This window comes from Asterias amurensis, chromosome 9, assembly GCF_032118995.1.
Source record: "Asterias amurensis chromosome 9, ASM3211899v1".
NCBI lineage: Eukaryota > Metazoa > Echinodermata > Asteroidea > Forcipulatida > Asteriidae > Asterias > Asterias amurensis.
Window position 1 is genome coordinate 8,357,109 of NC_092656.1, and position 13,987 is coordinate 8,371,095.

Consider the following 13,987-nt stretch of genomic DNA (forward strand, 5'->3'; position numbering starts at 1 on the left):
TGTTCTCCAGTATTTCAAAGACATCGGACACTATTGGTTATTGTCAAAGACCAGTCTTCTATATCTCAACATATGCATTAAAATAACCAACCTGTGAAAATTTGAGCTCAATTGGTCGTCGAAGTTGCGAGATAATTATGAAACAAAACACACACCCTTGTCTCACGAAGTTGTGTGCTTTCAGATGCTTGATTTCGAGACTTCAAAATCCAATTCTGAGGTCTCGACATCAAATTCGTGGAAAACCTCTTTCTCGAAAACTACGTCACTTCAGAGGGAGCCGTTTCTCATAATGTGTTAAGCTATCAACCTCTCCCATTACTCGTTACCAAGTAATTACCGATAGTGTCCACTGCCTCAGTACAAACTTTAAACAAACAGTGTAAACATAGTTTTTGAGAAAGAGGTAATTTCTCACTCAAATATTAAAAGACTTCTAGCTAGAAGTCTTTTTTCCCATCTGCAAGCACACAAACTTGTCAAACAGGGGTGTTTTTTCTTTCACCATTTTCTCGCATCTTCGACGACCAATTTAGCTCAGATTTTCACAGGCTTGTTATTTTATGTATATTTTGAGATACACCAAGTGAGAACACTAGTCTTTGACAATTACCAAACGTGTACAGTGTCTTTAAAGGAAATACCCCAGCGGTATACTTTTTACTATTTTTTTTATTGCTTACAAATAATACTCGAACATAAGCTATTGGTAAGGCAATCATGATTTTAATTGACGACTTCGGCTTTTTTACAAAAATTTTTATGCATTTTAAAACCAAGTTAATTAACCATCTCAAGTCTCCGAAAACCGAACTCTCTTACAGTATAGACGATGTGACCTCTGACGTCACTCGAAATCCATAACATGATAAAATTAGTCTGGGCTTTCCCAAGGTTTTTCCTGATGAGACATGATGTCATTAAGATGTTTCTCCCACAAGTGTCTTTACAGTTGGTGTCCCAGCGCAATGTACGTCGAGGGGCAACGGCTCTTCAGAATGACTCTAGCATGTTCAGGACAGTTTTATAAACCCTACCAGGTGATGGAAGAGAGATTTGCTTTGTGCAAGACATCAACATTTGCTTTCCAAGACATCAACACAAGACGCTGGTTTCAAAAATGCTTGTTATGGTTATTCCTAAGGTAACCGTGTTGAAAGGGGGCATATACCGTTGGGTTTGTAATACCAGTGCCTGAATTTGCCCTCTATGATAACATGTAACCAGTCTATACTACGAGGTCTATGATTGAACTCCTCCAGATACCGGCCTTTAGAACAAAATACCTAAACTGGCATTTAATTTGTGCATTATACAAAGCTGTGTGTCGTTTATTATCAGGCAAGAGTCCGATAGTTGTGAACTGCCCATGGCGTTTGTCTCTACATTAGTACATTGAAACCCTAAAGTTTGTAGACCATAGCCTTGATCAAGGCGCTCCAGCCGACGGCAACCGGCATAATCCTAGTCCCCCACTGAATTTTGCCAGCGCACCAATGTATTGTACATTACATTGTTCGTGTATACACTGCATGCAGCATGCCGCGCGGGGGACACTACGCCAACAGCCTTGATCAAGGCTATATGGATGAAGACTGTAGACAAGTCTATAAACTAAAGCAACCTATTTTGTTTTTGTTGTGTTCATCTTTCTTCATACGATCTCTGTTCATCCAAAAGCTTTTTTTCGAAAAAAAATAACCACTGTCGCTTTGCGTAATATCGTCAATGATGCTCTAAGTACGAGTAGACCTACACACTTTTTGTTTGCTAACTATTTCAATCAGTTTCAGAATTAGATAATCGTAACCTTTGTCAGACATGGATGAGTTAAAGATATTGCTCTCTTTCATTACACACTGTTCAGATCAGTGCATTCAAAATGGCATCTTTAGTTCACTAGTCTGACTATAAGTTAAAGACAGTGGATACTACTGGAAATTACTCAAAATAATTGTTAGCATAAGAAACTCACTCGGTAACGAGTAATGGGGAGCTTTTAATAGTATAAAACACTGTGAGAAACGTCTCACTCTGAAGTAACGTAGTTTTAGAGAAAGAAGTGGTTTCCACGAATTTGATTTCGAGACCTCGGAATTAGATTTCGGGTCTTGAAATCAAGCATCTGAAAGCACACAACTTCGTATGACAATTACTGTAACCAACCGACTTGGAACACCCAGTCATTTGTTTACGTAGTTATTTTTTATTCCTTTCCTTATAAGTATGTTCAATTTTTAAAGAATACTTCTAGTTCGCTGAGGCGTTTAGGGTGTGGCGCGGAGCTAAACTGCACTGGCAGCGCTTGACTAATCATTCCTGCACAAGAAGCGACAGCGGCAAGACGTATTCTAATTTTTTCGTTCTTGCCGTATTTTTGGTTCACAACTTTAGTTAAATTAAGTTGTATAAAATCTTCAAGCAATTAATGTCATAGCTCCATGCCACATCCCAACGAAACCCGCTGGCATCATTCCACCGAAGTTTCTGAGTGGTATAATTCCATTTTGATGTCTCTCACTGAGTCTTATCCTCTGGCGGCTAGTTAAACCCGTCCCTACAACTTGTTGAGTGCGAATGGAACAACATCATTCCCCATTTATTTTGCGGTAGCCCTTTTTTTTGTATGGCTTACAGACTTTAATTTTTCGGCTCTTTTGCCCCATAGCCTTCCTAATTTGTTGTATTATTGTTTTGCTTTGTTTCATCTCAAATAAACCACTGTTGTAATTACATCTGGAGTTTTCCAAAACCTGTTCTTTATTATTGTGTTCCTTGTCACTTGGTTACATTACCAATAGTGTACAGTGTCTTTTAACTAGATTGTGAAACCATACATGGATAATTCCAAAGTAGAGCAGGGTTCGATTTCTCACATTCATCGTGAGACATAAATTACCCTAGTGATTCTTTACTTAAGAAACTACGACGATTTGCAGTTAAGATCAATCGTAACTCTAATTCGATCCCTGATCTGAGCTACTTAGTTGAAAACGCAGTACGCAGCCGTTAAAATAGCAAAGACGAGCGAAGCAGAATCTGATGTGACAGCAAGTCCTCCTGTGTGCAAAACATACAAACAAAAATTAGAAGCATGTTGAGGACAACGCTGGGTGGCAGCAGAATTACCATGTGTCATGAGCAAGCGCATATGTTCGCTCGGCCCCAGCCGCCAGGTCTATCCAGGACAGATTCTTGTTCAGAAAGTACGTCATACATGCAGAGAGAGTGATGTGAATGTGATGCATACATGATGGGACTGAGCAATAATCAATGAGCGTTTGATACGTTTGCCCATCCCACTGCCTTCAATTAACGCAGGCGCAGGGGCCGAGCGAAGTGGATTTACTTGATAAGAAAACAAAGTGCGGCCTCATTAATATTTTGTAGGCCCTCAAAATATTATAGATAGACATTATTTGAGAGCCCGGGGAAAACGTGATATAGTGTATACATATCGACAGTCGTGATATGGTAGTGGTTGACTTACAACTTGGTATAGTTTGGATGACACTGACCCTGAAGTAATAAATATTTCTCAAAAGCTACTGCACCTCAGCAAGTAATATTATTTTAAGGTATGCTTTCTACCATCATTATCTTCAAACCGTGTAAGTTTAATGTAAAACTGTTGACATTGTGTTTTGTGTGCTACAAAAGTAGCCAACCCTTACAAAAATCATTTAAAAGCAACAAACCATTATCTTTAGCGACCGGCGTAGTCACCGGTGGCAGAGGAGTGCATGCTATCGCCACGTCCATGCGATGGTAACACGAGAGTGCCCCCTCTTCACTTTTTTCGCAACTGTCCAAGGTTTCTTCGTCTCCTTGACAGGACAAAGTCTGGACGAAAATCGGCCCTCCTTTCGTCTCGTTACTTTCAATCTGAAGTTAGTCACAAAATAACAACTATTGTCAACAATAGATAATCATTACAAGAAAAATTACTTACATTCTTCATCGTTGTAAAATTTCAAACGAATATAAACCTTATCGATAAAACAGGTTGCAAGATTTGCAACTTTGCAAGTCAGGATGATGTATGCTTTGATCGCATTCAGGAGAGGTGAAGGTGATGGTGGGGGTCGTCGTGGTTTTGTTTGCTGTTGCTGTTGTTGCTGTTGTTGTTGCTCTTGATGTTGATGTTGTGGTTGTTGCTGCTGCTGCTGCCGATGCTCCTGCTCCTCATCCCCTCCTCCTCCTCTCTTCCACTCGATCCTCCGAATATAACTATGTTACGTTAAGACCCTACGGTGTAAATTGCTGTTATTTGTTGGCATTTTTTTAATTCTTTGGACAACAACTGTAATAACAAGCAGAGGCCAGAGGAGGGCAAAAGTAAAACCAAACAAACTATCATCAAAAAGATGTGTCTTCCCGTCCATGGCATGTATTATAATTGTGTAAAATAAACACCCAAGTTTCGGTAGTGTACCAAAACGGTCAGTGTCCGAGATAATTAAAGAACAATTATGAAAAGAAGTTTCGTCTAATATTACCTGTGCTGTATCGGGTGGTCCCATTCCAAGCTCCTTGCATGCGACTTTAGCGTTGGCCATGGTCCAATCCTTGTTGCACACTGTTCGCCATCGTCCATCCTGGTAGATCAACAAAACGTTTCCGTCCTGCTTGATGGGCTGACGAGAAGCTATATCGGGAGCGAGAAGAGGGAGTCATTAACAGAGTGTGGGTTCAAGTCCCTGTCGTGACACCCGTGCCCTTAAAGACACTTGACACATTTGGTAATTGTCAACGACCAGTCTTCTCATACTTGGTGTATCCCAACTTATGCATAAAACAACAAACCTGTGAAACTTTAGGCTCAATTGGTCGTCGGAGTTGCGAGATAATAATGAAAGAAAAAACACCCCTGTCACACGAAGTTGTGTGCTTTGAGATGCTTGATTTCGAGACTTCAAAATCTAATTCTGAGGTCTCGAAATCAAATTCGTGGAAAATTACTTCTTTCTCGAAAACTACGTTACTTAAGAGGGAGTTGTTCTCACAATGTTTTATAATATCAACATCTCTCCATTGCTCGTAGCCAAGTACGGTTCATGCTGATAAATATTTGGAGTAATTATCAAAAGTGTCCACTGCCTTTAAAGGCAGTGGACACTATTGGTATAAAACCTTACTTGGTGACAAGTAATGGGGAGAGGTTGATGGTATAAAACATTGTTAAAAACGGCTCCCTCTGAAGTGCCATAGTTTTCGAGAAAGAAGTAATTTTCCGCAAATTTGATTTCGAGACCTCAAGTTTGGAACTTGAGGTCTCGAAATCAACCATCTAAACGCACACAACTTCGTGTGACAAGGTTTGTTGTTTTATGCATATGTTGAGATACACCAACTGTGAAGGCTAGTCTTTGACAATTACCAATAGTGTCCACTGCCTTTAAGCAACTTGAAGACACTTAACATTATTGCTTCGTCCTTCGGATGGGACGTAAAGCCACGGTGCAGTGTGTTGTGATTGCACGTACAAGAACCAATTGCACTTTATATCGTAACAGAATGGGTTTGACCCGGTGTTCCTGGTTTGATTGGCTGTATATTGCTGCAAAGCACCTTGTTAACCATAACATGATGCTAGTGTAAATGAATAGGTCTCATACTTCAACACTTGCCTCAACATACGTTATCTGTATCTGCTATCTGTATCTTGCCATGCTGTTTTTGTTTTATTTTTGAACTGTAGGGTGTGCTGAATGTCAGGGGGGAAAAGTCTAGATTTGTCGATGTACCAATGCGTCCTTTTTCATTGCAAGGATATGTGAGAGTTGGCCGGCGGACCAATGGGCCAAGTCAGGATACAACCTTCACAGCAAATTGCTCTTTGTGCTGTGAAGAGAGTTTTGTTGCTTATTAAGAATAGAATAGAATTATGTATTATGCTGGCATTTAAACAAAATGCAGATGATGTTCTATTGACAGGGAATCAATACGAATATTAAAGAGAACTGTCTCTTGAAGATGATAAGAGCAAGCTAATCGAAACGTTGGGACCAATCAATAACTCACTCATCGGCAGTGAAGTTGATAACGAGAACCTTCTTTGATCCTCTAAGCGAAAGTCGAGGTCCCGGCAGATTTCCTACCTTCCGCCCACAGGCTAGTAGTTAAATACAGCAACGCAGTTCTTTTTAGAACTGACAAATCTGAGAAGTCTCCCGAATTCAGGAAATCTACTTTGCGGTAGTAGAGAAGTATCCTGAATTCAGACAAATCTACCCCGCGGTAGCAGCATAGTATAATAAGCTAGACAAGTTCTCAAAAGGACACAATCTACACAGCAAGTATAGTTACAAACATGGTGTTACCACAGACCAAGTTTACATCGATACCTCACCATAAAGTCTCAATTCCGATATAACTGTAGACTTGATTCAAGTCTTAGATTGCGGTTATTCTGCTGCATCTCAGCCACGAAAAACGCCACCACATTATTAGCTATCACGCGCCCTAACTCGCAATCTAAGGCTAAATGACGAAAGTTGATCACAAGAGGGCGCTGTTTGTAGCGGCTACCAGGGCAGGACGACTAAAAAGCCACGATCAAAGATTTGGAACCAAGTCTAAAATAACTGTAACTTACCCTCTACCGGACCACTGCAGATGACACTGACCTCATACCGATCCGAACTGCCACTACACTCCTCCGGTGTCGTCCCAGTAGCATTGTTGAAACACTGGGCAAAAGAAGGTTCCCCTCCGTAACAGTCGAAATCACCGGTCATGGCCGCCTGGAGAGAGCTAAGTCCGAAGCGATTGTCCGTGGGGGACTCCACGCCATATCCCTGCCCGGCCTGCTGGCAGATGACGTTGGTCTCCTCGTAGCTCAGTTTGACATCGGAGCTTGCGTTGGTCTTGCAGATACTTCCCCATTCTCCGTTCATGAAGACTTCGACTCGCCCCTCAATTGCCGACCCGCCATCGGCAAGTCGAAGCTGGAAATCTTCAGGCTCTGTAATCGTAACGCCAATAAAGAAAAATAATAACCAATGAACAGAAAAGTTTGCCACAAAATCTATCAAAAATTTGAATTCCGCAACGCTCTCTATTATCTGTATAGGTAATAAGCTCAATACGGAAAAATAAATAACCGATAATGCGATGAATCGTCAGTGATTTTTATTGCGGATAACAACCAAAATGAATTCGATGGATGGTTGTTTGTTTGTATCGGGTACTCATTGATCACCGTACCTGCGATTCGGTTACAGCTGACTCCTGCCTCGTGCCCCGTGTCGCACTCCCCGTCCGGCAGATCATCAGCGGGGCACACCACGACGTTACTCTCGCTACCCTCGCAGTTGATTCGGTCGGCCAGAAATTCCACACCTCCAAAGTTGGCTTCATCTTCCGGGTCGTGTACCCCGAAGTAAGACGATGACGTTGCCATGACCGCGGAGTGATATCCTGCTTGGCGGCAAATCACATCAGCGTTCTCCTTGTCCCAGCTGTCGTCGCATAAAATGTAGGGCTTTGCGTCTGTTACCCCGGGTTGTAATTTCATCAAGACCTTTCCCTCTGCCTTGTTTCCACCATTGAGTAAGTCGGTTGACGTGGTCGTACCTAAGGTCGTTAATATAATGGTTACGGTATTAAAGGATTTGGGTACCTTTTCAAAATATCCATAGATTTACATTAAACTTACAGGGTTTGAAGAAAATGATAGTGGAAAGCTGTAAGTTTAATGTAAATCTGTGGACATTGTGTTTTTTGTCCTACAAAAGTTACATAGACCCTTTAAAAGGAAAGCATTCTGAAAATCGTGTATCCAAAACAAAAGATATGGAAGGCTTTTATTGAACCTGTTTTTGAAAAGTTGAGAAGTTGCTTGAATAAAAGAGAAGTACTTTTAGGTTTGTCGGACAGCTTTGAGGACTGATTTAGCTTCTAAATAATCCTTTGTCTGGTATCCTCGAATTTGATGCTTATGGCACGTGAACAGCCCGGTCACTGGTTTATTTGTAGATTCTGTTCACTATTACTACTACTAATAATAATAACATAGCATTTGTAAAGGCGCACTGGATCTGATATAAAACCATTTAAAGACGCAAAAAACCAAACGGGCCGGTGACTTTTGGAATCTTCCGTGGTGCCTGTTTGAATGCTTTTCAATCAATACGGCCGGAGATGCGGTTGGTACCCGCATGCCACCTCGCAATGGATCGATTCTTGATATCACATACCGTACTGTTTTTCCTTAAAGTCACCTGGAAATAGAATTTTTTTTCTCTTTCAATCATAAGAGTATAATTATGCTTGCGAACAATAAAACAATTTTTTAGTAATTGTTTGTCACGATTTATATGTTTAGAAAATATACAAAGTTGTTTGGGGGTCTGACTCCGCCTACCCCTTTTGTGACGTCAATCGAGGCAGACTTTGCCTGCAATGCGTATAGTAAACACACGTGCACAGTACATGTACGTCCAAGTCGTGAGTTGGTACATTTCAATAAGTGTTTTTCTGCATTCAGCAGCAATACACCTGGTTGGCATTTTAAACGTACAAACTCACGACTTGGTCCGTACATGTACTTTGCAATTGTGTAGGCAAAGTCTGCCTCGATTGACGTCACGAACAGCGCCCTCTCAGGTCGGGGTCTACTCTTAAATTTGTAAATAACATAAGAACTGATTTTTTAAAACCTGAGTTAACTGTTTATTCACATTCCACTCATCAAAACACATATATTAGTGACAAAAGCTTTATTTTGAAAAAATACCACTTCCAGGTGACTTTAAAGGCAGTTTGTGCAATTTGTGATACTCCAAAAATTACTCCATGACAAAACTTAACTGGTAATAAGCACTGCACTGCAGAATATGTATAGCATTTTAAAAAAAACGATTACTTTCTAAGGAATGTGATGTTATAGAAAGGGTTTCACAAAATGATCAATCTGAGAAACGTTTCATGAATGAGACATGAAATAATTCTCAGATTGTGTATTTTAAATACGGTTTTTTTCTGCCTGCGTGGATAAAACCGCTCCAGATTTTCAGGCGGTACGTCAAAAATGCTAACATCTTTTGACATTAAGTTTCCAATGGTTAGCTTTATTGTATAATATCCATTTATATAAGATAAAAACAACCGAGCGGCTAAAATCAACCAGGTTTACTTTGCCTTTAACAAATAGGCGCTGCGTACAACTGAAATTTTTTTTAATGTAAAATGAGAAACATTAAAAAATGTGACCTTTATTGTATCGCTTGTTAATTTTGCTTTCTAATCAGACGTTGACAAAAACAATAGATAAGACCGAACCTACATACTTAGCGTATCGTATCCACAACGCATTTATATATCAGGGACCTGTTGTAATTTATGAATTGTTTATAATATATAAAAAAATAGTAATGAGTGACTCACGGTCCTGGCAAAAAAATTATAATTTCGGTTTCTGAAAAGGTGTTGACTCATGCCTTCACTCTTGCTCTGTAATACAAGAACTGCGTAAATTCTGCCTGTATGTAGCGGCTCAGTGATATACACATAATAGTGCTGTGTTTATATCATGGCATTATGGCATTATGGATCATGCACAAACCAGTGTCACTGCTGAATATCCCAGTCAAATTAACTGCTCATCCTTTAAGTTTAATTACCCAAATAAGTCATTGTAAATACACTCGCTAACTGAAAGGATGTACTTTCCGAGTTTTTGTGGCCATACTCTGGAACTTTCCCGTGATATTTCTAGTAAAAGTAATACATTATCATGTGACGCTATAAACTAAACTCACAGCCAGAATCTTTAAATGGGAATCTATAACGTGAGACTGTAAGAGGTATTTTCTGTCAAAAACGCAAATTGTGTACAAACCGTCAACTTCATCCAAGTCATAACACGCAACTGTTGCAGGGGCATCATTTGTACACGAGTATTGCGTCCAACCGCTTCCAGTGCACGAGTCTAGATTGGTCTCCGTCCCATCACACTGCACACCACTAAGCCACGCCGTCTTGGAACCGATCGATGCTTGAACGTCAGACCATCCTGAGGCAACCCACTCGTACCCCAATTGTCTACAGACGACCAGGGCGTCGTAGAAGTCCCAACCCTCCTTGCACACGACGCCCCATACGTTGCTGTAGTACACCTCGACTCGGCCCGTTTTACCCCCACCAGTCACACGCACATCAAAATCTAAAACAATCAATGATAAAAACAAGTTATTTACATGATATTCTGACGCAACTTCGACGACCAATTGAGTTCAAGCTTTCACAGGTTTGTTATTTTATGCATATGTTGAGATACACAAAATGAGACTGGTCTTTGACAATTACTGTAGGTGTCCAGTGCCTTTAAGAAAGGATTCCCTTCCAAGTATTATACGATTTGACATTGTTCGCCCAAAATCGACTTCAGTCTACGATTCACACGTGAACCATTTCTCATACTTCTGAGCGCTGGTGTCCGTTTGTAAGAAGCTGTGACCAGAGACGATGTTGGTACCCGCTGTCACCTCGCTATAAACGTGGAAGGATTCGACGTTCGTGTGTGAATACCATGAGAGTTTTTACTGTGTTCTAAGCAATAACGCAGACTGTTTATTCAGCTGACACTTTTACAAGTGTTTTTTTCCCTTCATTATCTTCCCTTGATATAACTACCTTTGCACTATCAACCTCTCCCCATTACTCAATACCAAGTAAGGTTTTATGCTAATAATTATTTTGAGTAATTACCAATAGTGTTCACTGCCTTTAATAAGACACTCATTCTTAAAGACACTGAACACTAATGGTAATTATCAAATACCAGTCTTCTCACTAGGTGTATCTCAACACATGCATAAAATAACAAACCTGTAAAAATTTGAGCTCAATTAATCGTCGAAGTTGCGAGATAACTATGAAAGAATAAAACACCCTTGTCACACGAAGTTGTGTGCTTTCAAATGCTTGATTTCGAGACCTCGAAATCTAATTCTGAGGTCTCAAAATCAAATTCGTGGAAAATTATTCTTTCTCGAAAACTACATTACTTCAGAGGGAGCCGTTTCTCACAATGTTTTTGTACTATCAACCTCTCCCCATTACTCAATACCAAGTAAGGTTTTATGCTAATAATTATTTTGAGTAATTACCAATAGTGTCCACTGCCTTTAATAAGACACTCACTCTTAAAGACACTGAACACTAATGGTAATTGTCAAATACCAGTCTTCTCACTAGGTGTATCTCAACACATGCATAAAATAACAAACCTGTAAAAATTTGAGCTCAATCGGTCATCGAACTTGCGAGATAATAATGGAAGAAAAAACCCACCCTTGTCACACGAAGTTGTGTGCTTTCAGATGCTTGATTTCGAGACCTCAAATTCTAAACTTGAGGTTTCGAAATCAAATTCGTGGAAAAATACTTCTTTCTCGAAAACTTCATTACTTCAGAGGGAGCCGTTTCTCACAATGTTTTTGTACTATCAACCTCTCCCCATTACTCAATACCAAGTAAGGTTTTATGCTAATAATTATTTTGAGTAATTACCAATAGTGTTCACTGCCTTTAATAAGACACTCACTCTTAAAGACACTGAACACTAATGGTAATTATCAAATACCAGTCTTCTCACTAGGTGTATCTCAACACATGCATAAATAAACAAACCTGTAAAAATTTGAGCACAATTAGTCGTCGAAGTTGCGAGATAACTATGAAAGAATAAAACACCCTTGTCACACGAAGTTGTGTGCTTTCAAATGCTTGATTTCGAGACCTCGAAATCTAATTCTGAGGTCTCAAAATCAAATTCGTGGAAAATTATTCTTTCTCGAAAACTACATTACTTCAGAGGGAGCCGTTTCTCACAATGTTTTTGTACTATCAACCTCTCCCCATTACTCTACCAAGTAAGGTTTAAAGTCACCTGGAAGTGGGGTTTTTCAAAATAAAGCTTTTGTCACTAATTATATGTGTTTTGATGAGTGGAATGTGAATAAACAGTTAACTAAGGTTTTAAAGAATCAGTTCTTATGTTATTTACAAATTTAAGAGTAGACCCCGACCCGAGAGGGCGCTGTTCGCGACGTCAATCGAGGCAGACTTTGCCTGTAATGCGTAGAGTAAACACAATTGCAAAGTACATGTACGGACCAAGTCGTGAGTTTGTACGTTTCAAAAAAAAAAAAATTGTTTTTTTTCCGGCAATGCCGACCAGGTGTATTGCTGCTGAATGCAGAAAAACACTTTTTGAAATGTACCAACTCACGTCACAAAAGGGGTAGGCGGAGTCAGCCCCCAAACAACTATATATATTTTTTAAACATATAAATCGTGACAAACAATTACTAAAAAAATTGTTTTATTGTTCGTAAGCATATACTCTTATGTTTGAAAGAAAAAAAATTCTATTTCCAGGTGACTCATAATGCTAATAATTTTTTTGAGTAATTACCAATAGCGTCCACTGCTTTAAGCAGGATGACAATATTATGCTAAAATGACTGTCAGAACAAACCTATTTATACTAAATAAAACATGGAAATTCTCAAGTTACACTAATAATTTGTTCTTCCCAAATTCACAAAAAATAAAGGGTCTCAAGCTTGAGGTAAATATATTTATAGATCCTACGGCTAATTCAAATCCAATATTATCGATTCCAACTGAATCACAAATTATAAGATAAAACTGAGAATATTGACTAGCATTTGTTGCAATCAATTCAAAATAGTAATTCAGTTCAGCCTAACAACTATTTGACATGAAAATAACATGGGAGTAATAAAACATTAGATGCACGGACACGACAATACTAGTCGGTTAATAGCTCAATACAATATGCAACAGCAACATTGACAAAGAATAACACCCATTTTTGCTGCGAGGTTTTTTTATGTAGAATAATTTCTCAAAGAAATTGTCATTAGTCAAGGCTGCAAAAATTCCAAACAAAGACAAAATGCATTCCATTAAAATTCAATATTAACATGTTTTTTTTATGTATGCTATCTCAATCTATATTCCTTCAACTGGTGCTTTACAATGTTATTGAATATGGCCTGGAAAAAAATCTGCCAGCAAAGAAAAGCTACAATTTTGAAGAAAAAAATTGATAAGAATATAAATCCCTAATACCTTGGTCTCCATTTGTCACACCAAGCATCAAGGCCAACATCAACGAAGCAGTCCACAGCATCATTCTTGTAGACCTTCTTGTGATGAGCAATTGGAACTATTAAGCTACTCCTTTTAGACCACACCCAGTGAGATGATAGCGAGTGATGTGGCGATCCGGTAAAACACACCCACAAATGTGAAGTGTGTTCTTATTCCTATGATTAGGGCTATTGCTTGTGGCCTATGCGACTCAATGATGTGGCGATCCAGCAACTGTAAAGCACACCCAAACGTATAGTGTGTTCTACTACTATGACGGTTAGGGCTATTGATTGTAGCCGTTATTACGGTCTGGAACTGGAAGGTCGAACACAAAACACATAGAGCAGCAGTTTAAAGGAATCCTTTCAAATATTTAAATAATTTTCCAAATTGTTCGGTTTGGGATGGTTTTGTTCATTTATTTAGAAAAAAACAATTTCCTTGTGGTGATCATGTTCAAATTCAGACAAACCGTACAAACAAAACCACCTTTTGTTGTTTAGAGGGTAAGGTTTCTAGAACGGATTTGTTTTATTCAAACTTAGACCAACTCAACACTTTAAAATTCAAAATACTAAAAATCCATGGTAATAAAACAAAATATGTAGAACGAAAAAAGAAAAAACAGAATATAGAACACATAGTTGTCATACTGCCTCTTCAATCCATTATAACCAGCGCTAATGTGTGAAAATGTCACATGCCACCCTACGGAAAGAATCTCACCCTCGGATTATTATGCATTTGAACTCACAGGGGTTCCTTTGATCGTTTTTGTATGTATATAGGCCAGACCTGATTTATGACAAAGGCTCTACATCGTTATGATAATGCTGTAGACGTATTGATGTTAGGA

The 13,987-nt window shown here is 39.2% G+C and overlaps 1 protein-coding gene across 1 annotated transcript; it reads right to left on the reverse strand.

Annotated features, from left to right (window-relative positions):
- Positions 1–720: 720 nt before the first annotated feature.
- LOC139942216 (neurotrypsin-like) lies at positions 721–13,375 on the reverse strand. Its single transcript, XM_071938995.1, has 7 exons — positions 13,108–13,375; positions 9,845–10,168; positions 7,210–7,578; positions 6,599–6,967; positions 4,500–4,648; positions 3,699–3,885; positions 721–3,060 (listed from the first exon to the last, which is right to left on the reverse strand). The coding sequence occupies exons 1-7, from the start codon at positions 13,169–13,171 to the stop codon at positions 2,984–2,986; spliced, it is 1,539 nt and encodes a 512-aa protein (XP_071795096.1). The 5' UTR covers positions 13,172–13,375; the 3' UTR covers positions 721–2,983.
- Positions 13,376–13,987: the final 612 nt, after the last annotated feature.

Coding starts and splice junctions, on each gene's coding strand:
- LOC139942216 (XM_071938995.1), bottom strand. CDS start 13,171: ATGATGCTGTGGACTGCTTCGTTGATGTTGGCCTTGATGCTTGGTGTG. Junction 7,579..9,844: donor TGACTTGGATGAAGTTGACG/GTTTGTACACAA, acceptor TAACGACCTTAG/GTACGACCACGTCAACCGAC. Junction 6,968..7,209: donor CAGCTGTAACCGAATCGCAG/GTACGGTGATCA, acceptor TTACGATTACAG/AGCCTGAAGATTTCCAGCTT.